The 17,816-nt window shown below is 41.1% G+C and overlaps 1 protein-coding gene across 1 annotated transcript in view; it reads right to left on the reverse strand.

Moving 5' to 3' along the window:
* Positions 1–17,816, reverse strand: part of RRAGD (Ras related GTP binding D) — a 50,378-nt gene that overhangs the window by 10,229 nt on the left and 22,333 nt on the right. Inside the window, exons 3-6 of the mRNA XM_023650795.2 lie at positions 12,091–12,290; positions 10,885–10,999; positions 9,266–9,408; positions 4,510–4,658 (exon numbers count right to left, since the gene is read on the reverse strand). Coding sequence (XP_023506563.1) covers positions 4,510–4,658; positions 9,266–9,408; positions 10,885–10,999; positions 12,091–12,290 — 607 coding nt within the window. The remainder of the gene's footprint in view (positions 1–4,509; positions 4,659–9,265; positions 9,409–10,884; positions 11,000–12,090; positions 12,291–17,816) is intronic.

Here is a 17,816-nt window from a genome sequence, read left to right on the forward strand (position 1 = left end):
AATAAACAAGGAACAAAGAAATGACCTTATTTAGTGGGAATTTGGATATGAGATGTGAGAACAACCTCACAATTCTCTACCTATCCTATTTGCCTTAGGAAGAAAGCTTAGCTTGACTTCGGGTCCATGAAGAGGGTGCAATCAAATACTCAACTAGGGAAATTTCAGACATATCCTACTGATACTTCCTGACAAATCTTAACTTATTCATCTTTGCATATTTTTAAATGTAACAGCAATCTTGCTGCATTTTGAGCTTTAAAAGTGAAAATTCACAACTGAGGTTTTTAAAGGAAGTAAGCATTCATATAAAGACTTCGCTGTTTATTTTCAACCCTTTTATTAAAGGCAGTTGAAAATACAGGAACAGAGACATGAACAGAATAAGCACTGTCTTCACTCCCATACACGTCCCACAACATCCTTCTCTAGTTCAGTGGTTCTCAACCCTAGCTGCACATAAAAAACACCCAGGGAACTTTAAAAAATTAACTAACCCTGGGCGCCTCTCCCAGGAATTCTATTCTAATTATTTGGAGGAGGACCCAAAAGTCCATTATTTTTTTAACCGCCTCCTTTCCCAAGGTGCCTGTAATGTGCAGCCAAGGCTAAGAACCACACACCTGCTTTCAGCCCTCTGCATTCTGCCAAAGCAGTGACGGGGATCACTAACCAAAACTCAGAAGGAAAACAACACGAGGAAAAGCTAATCAACAAGTGATTATCAGCACCAACAGGACTCAACTACACTTGAGATTAAAGCAACAAAAACAAATTAAGCTACTCCACACATTTCTAAGCATTAAGTTCTTTTTTAAAGATAACTTCCTGATAGCTGGGGTGACCCACTCATCCCATTTGCCTGGGACTTCCCCAGTTTCAGCACTGCGGGTCTCCTGCCCCAGGACCCCCTCTGTCCCAGGCAAACGGAGATGGGTGGTCACCCTAAAAAGCACACAAGTTTAACACGATGGGGTTAAACATTAAGTCTGCCTATTTATTTACATTTCTTAATTATAACATAACATTAAAACTAATACCTAGGTTTCTAGTTAGTTTAATAAATTCTACAAAATCTGCCTATCCTCAGAGGTGATCCCACCTAGGTAGTTTAGCAATAACTTACCCAAGATCCACATGATAAACTCCTGCTTACATTTACATCCACAACCATAGATGGATGTTAAAATGAGTGGGCAAAAGAGTGAGGAGAAACAGGATTTGCACAGTTTGAAAGTATTAACTACAAAAGGAAAGACAGGAACTTTCCAGTGGAAAAACCTGGCAGATGCTACGTTAACTAAATCAAAGTCAGCATCACCAGTAATAAGACGTCAACCTCATGAACCACTTGAGACAATGCTCTGAGAGGGACATGATGCCATTTCTGGGTGGTATTGTTGCCAAAGTACATAATCTCATTCTAACTGTGTGAAAACATCAGACAAACCAATTTGAGGGATATTCTGCAAAATAATTGATCAGCACTCTTCAAAAGGGTCAGGGTCATGAAAGACAAGGAACTATCCCGGATTGGAGGAGACTAGGAGAAATGACAATTAAATCAATTTGGGATCCTGGAACAGAAAAAGGACGTTTTTTGAAAAACTGGTGAAATTTGAATAAGGTCTGTAGTTATGTTGATAGCATTGTAGCAACGTTCATTCCCTAGTTTTGATAACTGTACTGCAGTATATAAGATGTTAACATTTGGGGAAGCTAGATGAGGAACATTTGTAAACTATGTACTAGTTTTGCAACTTTTCTGTTAAGTCTAAAATCAGTTCAAATTACAAGCTCTCTAGGTTGATTCTAATGTATCCTAAATTTTAGGACCTGCTGCCACCCTAGATGGTACTGGGACTGTAGTTGTACTATTTGCATTAATTTTATTTTCCTTTTTTTTTTTTTTTGAGGAAGATTAGCCCTGAGCTAACTACTGCCAGTCCTCCTCTTTTTGCTGAGGAAGCCTGACCCTGAGCTAACATCGTGCCCATCTTCCTCTATTTTATATGTGGGACGCCTACCACAGCATGGCGTGCCAAGCAGTGCCATGTCCGCACCCGGGATCCAAACCGGCCAACCCTGGGCCCCCAAGAAGCGGAACGTGCGCACTTAACTGCTGCGCCACTGAGCCGGCCCCATAATTTTATTTTCCCAAGTTTCCAAAATGAACATGAAATATTAAACCAATACCAAATATAAATTCTGGAAATATTTTTAACCAAGGAAATACATGTATAATGGTTTAAAACACATTACACACAACTTATTCTATATGGGGAGAGACCTCAGAATCTTTAGCCCTGACTGTCCTACACTGGTGGTGTGACCTTGGGAGAAAGTCACTTACATTTCCCGTCCCTGGGTAAAATCATCTGTAATTGAGGGTGAAAAAAGGAATCGTCCTGTCTATCTCCAAAATTCCATGAATCTATTACATAATCTGTTCTTACTTTCAACAAGATGAAAATAAGGAATAAAAGATATTAACACTATTTAACTAAAAGTTTTGAGGGCCAAGGACACATAAGGCAATTTGGTTGGTAATAGTAAATACAGGAAAAATACACAACTTCATTAAGAAGCAAGGAAATGTAAATTTACATGATATACCAGTTTTCAATGATCAATTTTTAATGTTAATACCCAATATTCATAAGAATACAGCAAAATGGACACACTCATTCTCTTAGTAGCATAAACCCATAACATCTTTCTGAAGGACATTTTGGTAAAATGCATTAGAAGCCACCAAAATGTGCCTACCCTTTGATGTAAGGAATTCCATTTGTTGAGGTTTTTCCTGAGGAAATAACTAAAAATGTACACAAATATTTAGAGCAAAGAATGTCATCATAGATTATTCAATAAACATCAAAATCTAGAAACAAAGTAAATTCCTAGAAATAGAAGAATTGAACACAATCATTAAAATGATGTAGTAAAAAACGATTTAGTGAAGTGGAAAGATGTTTGCAATAATTTAAGGGAAGGTTATAAAGTAGTATTTATCATACAATCCCATAGTTTATATGTGTATATATATATATTTTATATATATAAAAGAAAGGCTGGAAAGTTATGCAGAAAATGTTAAGAGTGATTATCCGAGTGGAAAGCTTACCAATAACTATTTCTTTCTCTTTTTTTTTGAGGAAGATCAGGCCTAAGCTAACACCTGCTGCCAATCCTCCTCTTTTTGCTGAGGAAGACTGGCCCTGAGCTAACATCAGTGCCCATCTTCCTCTACTTTATATGTGGGATGCCTGCCACAGCATGGCTTGCCACGTGGTGCCATGTGTGCACCCGGGATCGGAACCGGTGGACCCCTGGGTCGCCAAAGTGGAACGTGTGAACCTAACCCCTGAGCCACCGGGCCAGCCCCTTAATAACTATTTCTTTTCTGCTTATATATTGCTAAATCTTCTAAATGCATCTATTACTTTTGTGATAAAAACAATAAAATTCTAAAAATCTAAATTATGTTTTCATGGTCAATGAATCAGGAAAATTTTCATGATATAAATAAGTGAAAACAGCAAGATTTAAAACTATAGAGACAATATGACCCCACTTTTGTTGGAAGGGAGAAAGAGCAGATGGGAGGGAGGAAGGAAGGAAAGGAGGAAGAAAGAAAAGCCCAGAAATTTAACATGGGGTTTAGCTCTAGATGGTGAAATGGAGTGGTTTTATTTTGTTCTTTATACTTTCCTAAATTTTCAAAGTATTTTTATAACGAACATGTATTGCTTATAAGGAAAAAAAGACTTTTTCAGTAAATGTTACTATTGCCACTTTCTTGGGAATTTTTTTACCCAAAAAATTGGCAAATCATACCCTAGTTACTAGAAAAAATCCCTAGTCTTGTCAGTAAACTGGTATTTCCCAGTTTACATAGTAGGGGAAAAACGAGTGTCTTTATGAGGTTAATTGCTTTTGTTTTAAAATAAAACCAAATTTGGTCCTAAAAGGATATGTGGTGACCTTGTTAAGTATATTCATGTCTTCCCTCTTTGGAATCATGATGCCATCCTGTGTTTTGAGGACTTAATGTATGAAAGCTGAACAGAAGTTAATATTGTCCAGCTTTAATGTTGTATGAGTCCTGTCATCCCCTCCTTTAGTTGGGGGGAAGTAACAGGTCACCCAGTCCCTAAGACCTTCTAGAGGTGTGGACCAAGAGGGAGGTCCTCGGCCCTCACTGTCGGCTGGGGGGCCCTCCCCTTGGTAGGAGACTTTACAGCCTGGCAATAAGGCCCCAGCCAGCTCCACGCCCAGAAAAGCTCAAGCCCCTGCTTCTGTGGCCACCTCAAGGCTGCATCACTAGGGGGCAGGCTGCTTCACGGATTCCAAAAGCTCGACTGATGTGGGCAGCAGCCAAGGGGGCCTGTGACCGAAGTCTGGAAACCGCAGGAGGATACTGCTGTCCCCACCACCTTCAACAAGCAGGAAAGGCAGTATTTGTCTAAATTGAAACGCTTCATTTAAATCACACAAAAAAATTACCTTTTCTTTCAAAGCTTTCCTCTCTGACAAAGCAAACAAGAGCCAGGAACTTTGTCACCTCTTTTAAATAAAGAACTGTTGTATTATTCAGCTTTATAATGGCTGTTGATTCCTTGTCATAGGGGGTTCCTGCTCCATCTTCTTTGAGACTAAATGGGGACAGAAACCAAAACATATTTGACCATCGAGAAAGAACGATGTAACCCAGCGACAGAGAGCAGCTTTAACACACAGGATGACAATCATAACGATAAGTAGTTAACACTTACAGTGCCTTCAGCAAAAGACCTCAGAAACACACAATCACAAGAATACACACAGTGTATGGCAGTCACTTTCCCACTGACACAACGAGTGGCTGTTGCGGCAGCTAGGCAACCCTCCGGTGCCGGAGGAAAACCGGTGAGGGATGGAGTCTGCTCTCTCCCCTCCGCAGCCCACAAGGGCTTCTTGTGTTCTCACGACAGAATAGCCAGGCTGTCAAAAGCACGCTCTGATGAAAGCCCCAGATGGGCTGAAGAACTGTTCCAAACGAAAGAAGCCTCAAGAAACCTGACAGCCAAAGGCTGGACTAGACTCCAGATCAGGGGACAGAACCGCTATAAAAGACAGAACTGGGACCATCGGTAAAATTTCAGTATGGACTATATTTGAGAAAACAGAGTAGCCAAGTTAAACGTGCGTAATCTGATCATTAAACCATGGTCCTGTAAGACAATGTCCTTGTTCTTAATAAATAGATGCTCAAGCAGCTAGGATCAAAGAATCATGATGTCTGCAACTGACTCCCAAATGGTTCAGCAAAAACAAGTACACACATGTATTAGAAAAAGAGGGGCTGGCCCCGTGGCTGAGTGGTTAAGTTCGTGCGTTCCGCTGCAGGCGGCCCAGTGTTTCGTTGGTTCGAATCCTGGGCGCGGACATGGCACTGCTCATCAAACCATGCTGAGGCAGCGTCCCACATGCCACGACGAAGAATATACAACTATATACCTGGGGGGCTTTGGGGAGAAAAAGGGAAAAAAAAAATAAAAAAAAGAAAAAGGGAAGAAGGACAAATATGACAAATTGATAAAAATTGATGAATCCCAGTGAAAAGTATATAGGAATTCATTGTACTATGCTTGCACATTTTCTATAGGTTTGAAATGTTTTCAAAATAAAAAGATAAATAGACATATTGGTCTATTTAAGCAAAGGTGTGAGACACCAATGACTCACGTTTGAATCCCAGCTCTCACTTACTGTGGGAGCTTGGGTGAGTTGAGTAAATTCTTTGAGCCTCAATTTCCTCCTCTGTATACACGAACAGTAATTAGTTCAAAGTTTCCTAATGCAATGACATAATCCATATATAGCACTGAGCAGAGTACTGAGAACACATAAAATGCACAATGAATGTTAACCATTATTATTATTATTACAATTATGACCAAAACTGAACCCTCTGAAGACACTGATGTAATCAAAGAGTTATGTATCCTTTCCTCACAGGCAAAGAGCACGTCCCTGTACCTTTTTCCCTTATCTGAAACTGTTTATACATTTGATTTATTTTTCCTTCCCAAATTTATGAATAATTGATCAGAAATTTGACTTAACTGGAATTGTGCTAAATTGTATTAATACAGCATAATAATTCAGCAGGTATTAAACCTTATAACTTTTATATAATAAGAGCCAGCATTTACTAAACATTTACCATGTGACGGGCACCATTCTTAGTTCTTAGCATGCGTTAGCCATTGTCTGGCACAAGATTCCTCCAAGCTAGTATTGAGGAACTATGGCTGGGAGAAAATAACATAACTTGGTTAAAGAAGATGAGGGGGTAGAGCCAGGACCTCACACTAGTGTTAATGCTTTTTTTTGTTTTTAAGATTTTTTTTTTTAAATTTTCCTTTTTCTCCCCAAAGCCCCCCAGTACATAGTTGTATATTCTTCATTGTGGGTCCTTCTAGTTGTGGCATGTGGGACGCCGCCTCAGTGTGGCCCGATGAGCAGTGCCATGTCCGCGCCCAGGATTCGAACCAACGAAACACTGGGCCACCTGCAGCAGAGCACGCGAACTCAACCACTCGGCCACGAGGCCAGCCCCAGTGTTAACGCTTTTAATCTTGTAAATATCACAAGGATAGGGTGACAAACCAGATTAAATGAAAAGTCTGAATTGCAGAGTATATTTAAGGAAATGTAGGTTTTTAGTTTTGAGAATATTTTAAACTGGCACATACATGGCTACTTAAAAGTAAATTGTGGAAGTTAGTTTTTTAAAAAAAGGATTCAACTCACTATAATCAGTGAAAACATTAAAGAAAAACTCTATATGAAGTGTTGGATCTCAGATGTTAAAGATGCTTTAGCAAAATTCTTAGCTTTCTTTGCAGTATTTTTAGCTACTGTTTTTTAGACTGAATTTCTCTTGCTTATAAGTAACGTTCTGAGAACAATAAACTGAAACATTTTAAATTTTTTACCCAATGAAGAAAGTTGCATTTAAAATTTCCAAGTAAATATAATACTATATATAGATACTAAATGTTGTTTATTAACAGCATTTAATAACAAAGGAAAAATCTTAGGTGATAATGTTAAATGAAAAAAGCAGGATATAAAATTATATATACAAAGTGATCACATGATCCTAAAAATTACACACAGAAATAAGAATAAAATACATAAAAATGTTAATAGTGACTGTCTCTAGGTGATGAGATTATGGCCTATTTTAATTTTATTCTTTACACTTTTATGTATTTTCCGCAATGAGCACGTATTACTTTCATAATCAGAAAAAAAGTAAACAATAAACAGAGTAGAAACACAAACAAGAACAAAAAAATGATAGAAAGTGGTTGGGTTTTACAACTGCAACAACTATGTTCTACTCCTCCAGTTTTCACCTACAAAGCAATGAAACACAAGAAGATGAAACGTATTTTAAAGCGTGCATGTGCTTCTATGCGTAGAGCGGACCGGCCGTCGCAGGACTCCAGCTGAGATTGCCGAGCAGACCGACTGAGACCCAGGTCACCGCCTCTAGGGCTGCCGGTCTGCACAGGGCAGCTGGGACTGGCAGCGAGACCTCCAATCACAGGGCCGCCTGCATCCCGGGCGCTGCGCGCTTCCCCGGCCGCCCCCTGCCGGTAACTGGGCTGGCGCACTGCCGCTCCAGCAAACAGGCTGATGAAACCCAGGAACCGTGCCCCACTTGTGACCCAGACTGGTTCTTACTGAACCGGGTGGGTTCCCGGGAACACTGCACTCCGCCACAAAAAAACAACCTGACGGCAAGGCCCAGCTCCCTCCTCCTCCTCCCAGCCCCTCCCTCCCCGTGTTTGTTTTAGCTGGGTAAAAGTAACTCTGATTAACATAATTCACATGAACAACTTACCACTTATGTCTAATTACCATATGGCAAAATAATGATTACGCATATCATGAAATATATGCCAGATTAATTGTGCTGTTCATTGATTGCGAGAGCAATCTAAACCGTAATCAGGGTACATTCAGCTGCCATGACTCTTTCAAGGTCATCCACTCACAGTTTAAAAACAAGAGAATACTGCAGGGCAGTAATCTTGGGAAATAAGCTCTAGTTCTAAAGCCAGATAGCAGTGTTTATAATAATAAGAATAAGAATGGCAGCTACATTTATCCAGGGTCTACCAGGGCAAGCCTAGTGATATTTCATCCTCACTACATTCCTGTGAGTAAGTATCACTTTTCCTATTTCATAATGGAAGGGACCGTGTGCATACCTGTGTGTATAACAGTTAACAGAGAGAATCTGACCCAGTGGGCAAAGGATTCTCAGCCAGTGGAAGAGAGAAATGGCAAGACTGAGACTCTCACAGAAGCTGAAGGGAGGCTGTGTAAGGCAGGTCAGCGAGTAAAGAGGAAGATGAACAAAAACTTTACCTCATCAATGATTGGATGAGGAAGTAAGATCCCGTACAAACAGACAGCAACAACCTGAGGTCTGAAGAAGACAGACAAACTAGTTCACACCCATTCACTCTGTACAACACCCATTCAGCAAATTTATAATTATGTGGGGTTGTTTCTATGTCTGATGACAATCGATTTTCCCCACTCCTTGTTTACTTTATATTATTTTAAGGGTACAGGAAGTTCTGTTTTCTAAGAATGTAAGACCAAAGTAATAAATAGGTAACGTTCGCTTAGTTTTTTAATTCTCTGCTGGCCACAATAGAAGACGATCAGAAGTATATTAAAAAAAAAAACCAACAACCTAGCAGTTATTTCCTGTAATGAAGAAGATAATAGAACTGTTGTTAACATGAGATATTTATGTAGAATTCAAGGATCCTATTAGTCTCTCCCAAGTGTCTATGACGTTATGATGACAGATTTTTCAGTAGAGGAACCAGGAACCAGTTAGACTTGAGTTCAAATTCTAGTTCCATGTTTTATTGACGGTCTGAGCCGGGTTTCGAGCTTAACCAGTCAACCTCAGCTTCCCCATCTGTAAAATGGGATTGGTAATTCCCACCTCAATAAATAGTGCGGAGAATTAAATGATATAATGTATGCAATGAAATTATTAGCATAATGCCAGGCATTTACTCAATATTTTTGTTATCATTATTGCATGCTAAATGGTATATTTATCTATAGATCTCAGTCATTTAAAACAAAAGTATTAAAATCAATAAGTAAACACAAAATGTCTTAAAGGTTATGAAAGAGAAGTATGGCTCAATTGTAGCCTTTCAAAAGTTTTACTTACCCATAGATGCAAGAGATGTCGATGACCACATCGATCATATCACAGCAGAGTTCATAGGTCTGCATATCCACTGGGGTACTATCAGTCGCAATGTAAATTTTACTGACCACATCAAATAGAAACGCCTTTTCAATTCCAGAATTCTGAAACAAAAAGATGCTGCCTTAAAGTGACAGCTGATTTCAGACCATGTCATGGTTACATAAAATTATACACTATCATCAATGGAAAATATGAACAAGCAAGAATTAAGTTAATAAAAATTTAGGATGTTCCATTTTATTACAATTTAAGCCTCATTGTCAGAAACTTCTTTATAACGGACTTGCATGAGAAATGAAAAGTAGAATCAATTATCATAAATTATTTACTTTAGGTAAACAAATTGGGCAGTGTTTCCTGACTCTTCGAAATGTTAGGAAAAAGGTCAAGTAAAAACACTAATTTCACTGATTTTAAATTAAAACTAAATTTTAAAAATCTAAACAAACTCAAAATTGTGCAGTGAGGATAAATGTGAATAAAACCGTCAAGGTCTGCCCCAATTCTACTTTGTGGAGCCTGCCTAGAGCTGGCACGTTTTAGGAGTCATTCTGTCAGCACATCATTCATAGGGATAAACACATAAAAAAATATTCAACAGTATATATCTCATAGCTAAAACCAACTTTTATGCTCCCTACCTCTGGTAGGACTCTATTAACATTGAATGATTGTGATGGGGAGGAGGACATTTCCTCTATCCAAAGTGGGTTCGTCTGGCCAGAGAACTAATTAAATTCACACGAGACAGAATAGCAAGAGAAAATTAAACAAAGCTTTATGAGGACCATGGCCCGGGGACTTTCTTTCCAAAGGAAGAAAGGACACTGAAGAAGTGGGGTGCACAGAGTGGTTATATACCCCCAAACAGGATATTTCACATATGATTGAAATGTCCCTCCCACAATAGTCACAAGATTGCCCTGTGGGCATGGCGCTTGATGGACACAGCAGATAGTGGTCTGCTATCTCGGAGGGCAGAGGGCGTAGCAGGAGGCAAGTCTATTGTCTTGAGCTGGGTGGTCACAGGTGAGTGCAGCAATTAGTTCCTAGCATAAGGAAAGATGCTTAATCCCTACAGAAATGCCAAGGTTGGGAGGGGGAGGGAAGTCAGTTACAGGAGGTTACCAGACAAGCACAATAAACAAATGCAGATTTAAGTCCTTGCCTTCCCCATTGATTAAGAGTTTCTAGAGACAAGGTCATCTCCTTTCTTCTTCCTGGTACAGAGAGGGGGATATCTTTACAGATAGAGATTTAGTTCTACTTTTTAGTTGCTTTCCTGTCTGCAAAGAAACCAGCCTCAAATAGTCCTCATGCCAAAGAGACATATCTTGGGGTGGCCAAATCCAGGTCCCCACAATTGCCTACAACTTGAATAAACCCTCCAATTATACCAGTGAAATACAGAAATCCATTAAGGAGTTAAATTTTAAAGGACCTAAAACAATATGTAGGAGCAATCTTCAAAAGTAATACTTCAGTGACCTTGAAATGCTGTAAGAGCAAGCAGAAACAAGATCAACGTCATTCTTAAAGTCTGCAGTGACTCTAACAGGACGGTGTTATTTACTTACTGAGATAAAGATGTTTAGCAAATTCTCCAGGGTGGGGAGTTGCGGAATCAGTTTCTGAACCACTTTACTAAAAGCTTCAAATATTGAATGATCATATATGCTTGTCAGATAAAAGCTGAAAGAGGAAACAATATGTCAGCATGTTTTCCCTTTAACTGAGGAAGAGGTCGCTTAGGCTACGTCCTAACACCAGTACCCTGCCTTCTGCAGCTACGCCAGTTCTCACACACACATTCTAGCCTCCTTCAGAATTCGAAACCACCTCGGTACAAAATGAGCATGTCTTAACAAGCCATTCCTGCCCAACTCCCAAAAAGCAAGAACTGTGCCCATTCTTTGCTGACTAGCTGGACTGGAAAATTTAAAAATGCAGCCAAAGGGGGGGCCTGTCAGGTGGTGCAGCGGTTAAGTGCGCATGTTCTGCTTCAGCAGCGTGGGGTTCGCCGGTTCGGATCCTGGGTGCGCATATGGCACTGCTTGGCAAGCCATGCTGTGGCAGGCATCCCACATATAAAGTAGAGGAAGATGGGCAGGGATGTTAGCTCAGGGCCAGTTTTCCTCAGCAAAAAGAGGAGGATTAGCAGCAGATGCTAGCTCAGGGCTGATCTTACTCCAAAAAAAAAAAAAAAAATGCAGCAAAATGTGCCCATATCAGCTGCCTTACATTCTGCAAAAGAGTCCACACCAGATCATCTTTACACGTGCCTTCAGAGTGACAGACATATTACTGATACGGAAGTGTCTAATTTTTTTATTTTCTAATTTGCAAAATGAATGATGCATATACCCCACAAAAAACTTACAGAGCAGTCGACTTCTCCTGTATTTATTTCTATTTGGATTATTTCCAGAGTACTCCTTTACTTACGATTATAGATACTATCATATTTAACAAGAACTATAAACTGCAGCATTGACTAACTTCCTGGATTAGGTTCATGGGTTTTATGTTACGGTTTTTCATATGGGGGAAGAACCTTAGCTTTGACCATTTGTTAAAAAAAATTCTTTTTAAACCCCACTGCCTTTCCCAAATGTTAGAATTACAACACGCAAAGCTTGATCTTTCCAAATACTATCCCATTGTCTACAGCACAAAACAAAGGTAAATTACAGCCCATGCCAAACCACTCATGGTGACTTTGGACCCCGAACCTCCTTTTTTCCCCTCTAGTACTGTGACCCCTGAAGGGTTTCTGTTCTCACCTGAGGTGAATTTTTTCTAATCCAGCATCTGCAAGGTCATCATTTGCCCTCTGGTGAATATCTCTTTGGGTTTCAATTTTGTGGTCATCTGACAGACCGTCCACTTTATGAATAAACACCTCGAAGTTGATGTCAGTGTTCACCTTGTAGGCCCGGGTCACTGTGAGGTGGAGCCTGGCCAAGGCCTCCATGTAATCGTCCTAGGAACAAAGGCACGCTCCTGTCAGCAGAGGCTGCTTTGTTTCCTGAAACCCTTCCATGCTGCCTTCCACGCACACTCTTCTTGTTTCCAAGCTTTACTGAGGTATGACTGACAAAAAACACTGCATATGTTTAAGGTGTACAAGGTAATGTTTTCATCCACATACATGTTGTGAAATGATCCCCCAATCAAGCTAGTGAACCGAAACATCACCTCACCTCACAGTTATCATTTTCTTCCTTCCACATACACTCAATATGAAAATCGTGTGGGGGCAACCTCCAAAAATATTTTGCAAAAGCCCAAATAAAAGCCAGTTTCATAGAATTCAAGATTGAAAACTTAAGTTTTGTTAACAAAGAGAGAAAAAGAAAGGTCAGGAAAATGCAGCTGTAGGCAGTTCTGATTTAGCTTGAAGACCGTCTAAAGATCAGAGCTGCAGTTTTACGGACTGAAAATGATCCCCCGCCACTTAGGACCTTCCCTGGGATACCAGTCCTCCCAGATTTCGAGTCTCTTGGTGAACTGTGATGAACAATTAGAGATGAAAACATGACCTGGGTCACTGGGAAGCTGGGGAAGGAGCCAGGAGGAAAAATTTTAAGAACCACTGGTCTAGAGCAGAGGTCAGCAAACCCTGGCCCTTGGGCCAAATTGAGCCCACTCCCTGTTGTTTGTAAGTAAAGTTTTATGGAAACGCAGCCACACTCATTGGTTTGCACACTGTCTATGGCTGCTTATGTGGTACCGTGGCAGAGCTGAGCGGTTTTCCTCTGGGGAAACTCCTCAGAGACAGTACAGCCTGCAAAGTCTAAAATATTTACCATCTGGCCCTTACGAAAAGGTTTCCTGACCCCTGGTCTAGAGTAATTGCCCCAAATAACATAATGCTATTTTTTTCTCCTTCCTACAGATGATATTCATATAACAACATAATGAACACCCGTGTGCACTCTTTCTGTTTAAGGAATCAAACATTAGACACTGAAGCCCTGTGTGTTTCTCCCCATCCTCCCAGCCCACCCCTGTCTCTACCCCCACCCTCCAGAGGCAACCACTATCCCAAGTTTAGTGTTTATTCTCACTCATTTCCTTACACATTACTCCATACATATGTCTCCCTAAACAACATACAGAATTCATTTACATTGGTTTGGAATTTACAGAAATATCCAGGCACATGTATATTACAGTTTGCCTTTTTCAGTCAACATTATGTTAGTGAGATTCACCTACGCTGAGGCACATAACTCTAGTGCATAACTCCTCTCAATGGCTCTATAAAATTTCATTGTATGGATGGTCTATAATTTACCATGCATTTGCCTGCTGATGGACATTCAGAATGTTTCCAGTCATGTGCTAGTTCAGACACTAACTATCTGATAAGGTGGACAGCCTCGTGTACACATCTTTTGTCTGTTTGCGAGTTTTTAGGGCTTACCCAGAAGGTGGACTTGTCAGGTCCCAGGAACAAGCACCTTGAACTTGACTGCACGTGTGAGAGCACCCGATGCTACAGACCCTCACCAACACTCAGTGTTGTCGGGTCTCTTAATTATCGCCAATTTACAAGATGTGAATGGGTCTTGTTTTTATAGGAAAAACGGGGAAGAGATCTGCAGGACAGAATTTAAAGGACATTTCACCCCCATTCGGACTCCAAACCTGGATAAATACAGAAAGCCAATAAAACAGGGGATGTTTTCGGCATTCGTCTATTCCCCAAACTAAATTAACAAAAATGTATCCCTGGTCTTTAGATAAATCAAAATATTCAAGAAACTAATAGGAGGGGCTGGCCCTGTGGCCCAGTGGTTAAGTTTGCATGCTCTGCTGCGGTGGCCCAGGGTTTCACCGGTTTGGATCCTGGGCACGGACCTAACGCCACTCATCAAGCCATGCTGAGGTGGCGTCCCGCGTGCCACAACTAGAAGGACCCACAACTAAAAATATATACAACTATGTACTGGGGGGCTTTGGTGAGAAGAAGGAAAAATAAAAATCTTTAAAAAAAAGAAACTAATAGGAAACTATGAAGAGAGAAAAATGGCAAATGGAATCTTTCTCATCCTTCACACTCTAAAGACTTTAACATGAAAGACAAATATTGGACACTGGGCTAGCATTCTGGAAAAATTCCAGATTAATGATTTGCAGCACTTTTCTAATACCTTAAAATGTATCACATAAAAACTAAAGTTATTACTGTACACTTCCACATATATGAAATTCTAGAAAAGGCCAACTCATCTGCAGCGACAGAAAGCACATCAGCAGTTGTCTGGGGCTGGAGTGTGGGGCCATCTGAGAAAGGACAGAGGAACCCTCTAGGGTGGTGGAAATAGTCTCTACCTTGATTGTGAGGTGGTTACAAGGTGTGCACATTTGTCAAACTCACTGAATTGTGCACTTAGAATGAGTGCATTTTACTGTATGTAAGTTACACCTTAAAAAAAAGTGTTATTGCTTATGTCTTTAACTGAAGAGGAGAGTTAAGGGGACATGTCTGTGAGCAAAACCAGCCAACATCAAGAGCCTCACAATTTCCAAAGACTAGAAATTGCTACTCTGACCACCCTGCCAGGCATATCAAATGGTCTGATACCAACAAACTGATGAAGTGGTATATAGCTACAAGGACCAACAATGACATCAAAAAGAAGAAAATACTTGGTTTATTAGAGCAGAGGGGTTGTGAATGATTTTTTTCTACTGTGTTTGCTATTATCTTCTACAACAAATAAAAATAAAGGAAAAATAAGCTGCCTAGTTCCTATTCCAAAATTAGATCCAGGAATTACAGGCAGGTCACAATCACCAATGTGGGTCAAGCCTACAGACACTCTATTTTGGATCCCCAGGCACATGTGAAATGGCTTCGGGGGCTGAGGGCGGCCCTGGGGATGTGGTCCATTCTGTGGGCTCTGCGGGGGTGGGCAGGTGGTAGCCCTCGTTTAGCTCACGGGAAATCACTCTTCATGCTTTCATTCTATTCTATTTTACAACATTCTGTGAGGACACATTTTCTCCTTGGTGATATATTTATCTGGCAATCCTGTGATTGTAAGGAATTCACAAGCAAAAAATAAAAATATTAGGTGTCAGACCAGCAGAGCACTGCTTAGAAATAAAGGCAATGACACCGCTGAAACACTTCTCTAAAGTTTGTTTTTCAGTTTTTTTGGTTTTTTTGGTGAGGAAGACTGGCCCTGAGCTAACATTTGTTGCCAATCTTCCTCTCTCTTTTTTTTTCTTGAGAAAGATGGTCCCTGAGCTACTATCTGTGCCAATCCTCTATTTTGTATGTGGGACACCGCCACAGCATGGCTTGATGAGCAGTGTGCAGGTCTGCACCCTGAATCTGAACCTGCAAACCCCGGGCTGCTGAACTGGAGCACATCAACTTAACTCCTACGCCACCGGGCTGGCCCCTGAAGTTTGGTTTTCGCTTCAGAGCTTGTAATCACATCATGTAAAGATTCCCACAAAGATGATTTTTACAGTCTGCTTCCAACAGAAAAGCATATCAGACAGACTCTGAAACTGTATTTAATCACTCCTCATTTTTAGTAAATGACAGCTCTCAACAATGTTTTTCCTACCTTTGTAAAAGATTTAACTTGAAATGTGGACAAAGAGAACAGATTAGTGGCTACCAGGGGAAAGGTGCCGTGGGGGGTGGGCACAAAGGGTGAAGTGGCGCACCCACAACACGAATGACAAACATTAATGTACAACTGAAATTTCACAAGATTGTAACCTATCATTAACTCAATTAAAAAAAAAAAAACACACACACACAAAAAAAGATTTAACTTGAAAAGACGAATTTCTCTAATATTCTGATACCTTTCTCTGCCCCATAGTTAAAAGCAACTCAACGAACAAAGAAACAAAATAAAACAAAAAGCACATTTATCAATCCAAATTGAAGGTTCACTTTTTATGTTCAGGTAAAATTAAAACCAAATTACAGGGGCCGGCCCTGTGGCGGAGTGGTTAAGTTTGCGAGCTCTGCTTCAGCTGCCCAGGGTTTCGCCGGCCCAAGGTTTCGCTGGTTTGGATCCTGGGCATGGACCTAGCACCACTCATCAAGCCATGCTAAGGGGGCATCCCACATGCCACAACTAGAAGGACCCACAACTAAAAATACACAACTATGTACTGGGGGGCTCTGGCAAAAGAAGGAAAAATAAAATCTTTAAGAAAAAAAAAGACCAAATTACGATCACAATTTAAAAAGAGGCAAGTGTGCTTATTTTAGACACTTTATAACAATCTTACAAACACCTGAGGTGGAGGTACACTGGGAATTTGAATTCCATAAATGCAAACTGCCATGTAGCACAACATGGTCTTGAAGGAAGGACCTTCTAAGCCAGGGTCTTGAAGTGATGAGTCATCCGGTTGGAAGCCACTTACCCATGGGTCGGGCTACGACTGCTGTACCCACTTCAACTACAGAAACAGTAGCCGTGGGACTTAGGGAGAAAGTGGAGCTCAGAAGACACAGACAAGCATGACATCCCTGGAGGCTCGCCTCCCCTGCAGCAGCGTGCACACAGCCCAACTGCTCCTCCTGGGCTCCAAGCTCCCTAAGTTATGGTGCTGGCAGATCTGAGGCAGGAAGGCAGGGGGTACTGCCAAGGCCACAGATGGGCCAGAAAACAGGTCAGTACAAGTGGGACAGCCAGGAGAGCAGTGACTGACAGCAGGCCCTGAACCTGATACAGATGTCAACAAGCACGCATTTCTGGAAGGGCCCATGTGAGGAGAGATGCTGCTATCTGTGGACCAGGCACTGGAATTTCAAGTCTTCCCCTCCACACCCCACCAAAAAAGAAAGAGGAAACCCTCCTAACCACATGGCCACACGCCCACAGCTACACCAGAAGTACCCGGTGCAGTCGTTTGGAACTAAAAGGCTTAGTTGAAAATTTCATTATTGTATCAAACAGGCACCTAGCTCTGTGAATGAATTTATGATGTTCTCAGGCATGAGCAGTCTTCTCAGAGAATGATTTTCCAAGCGTGGGCTCAGAACCATTATTTTAACAGTCTTCATAGCCCTTCCTCCCTAACATCACTGGGGCTCCTGGAAGGGCCAGGAGAGCCCAGTCACCGGATTATAGGGCCACAGTTTCAGGGAAACATTGAGACCTGGACAGGGGAGCAGAAAGCATCGGTGGCCCAGTCCTACTGCCTGAACTCTGTCCTAACACTGACCTGTCTGAGATGCACCTGTGGCCCACTGCTTCCCTCCCCCGCTCCTCTAACCACCAGTTCTGCTCCCCCTTCACAGGAGAAAGGCCCTGGGCACACAAAACCAGGTGCCAAAGAGACAGTTCAGATGACTGGTTCTGAATCCTGATAAAGTGAATGACTCTAATGCCTGGGTAGTAAGGCTCTTCACCGGTCAAGGGGTCCCCAGTTCTCTGCTTTCAGCAAGAAGAGGACATAATCCGGATGTCTATTGATAAAGGAATAAAAATAATTTTTTGTGATAGAAAATTGAGTACTT

This window comes from Equus caballus, chromosome 10, assembly GCF_041296265.1.
Source record: "Equus caballus isolate H_3958 breed thoroughbred chromosome 10, TB-T2T, whole genome shotgun sequence".
Taxonomy (NCBI): Eukaryota; Metazoa; Chordata; class Mammalia; order Perissodactyla; family Equidae; genus Equus; species Equus caballus.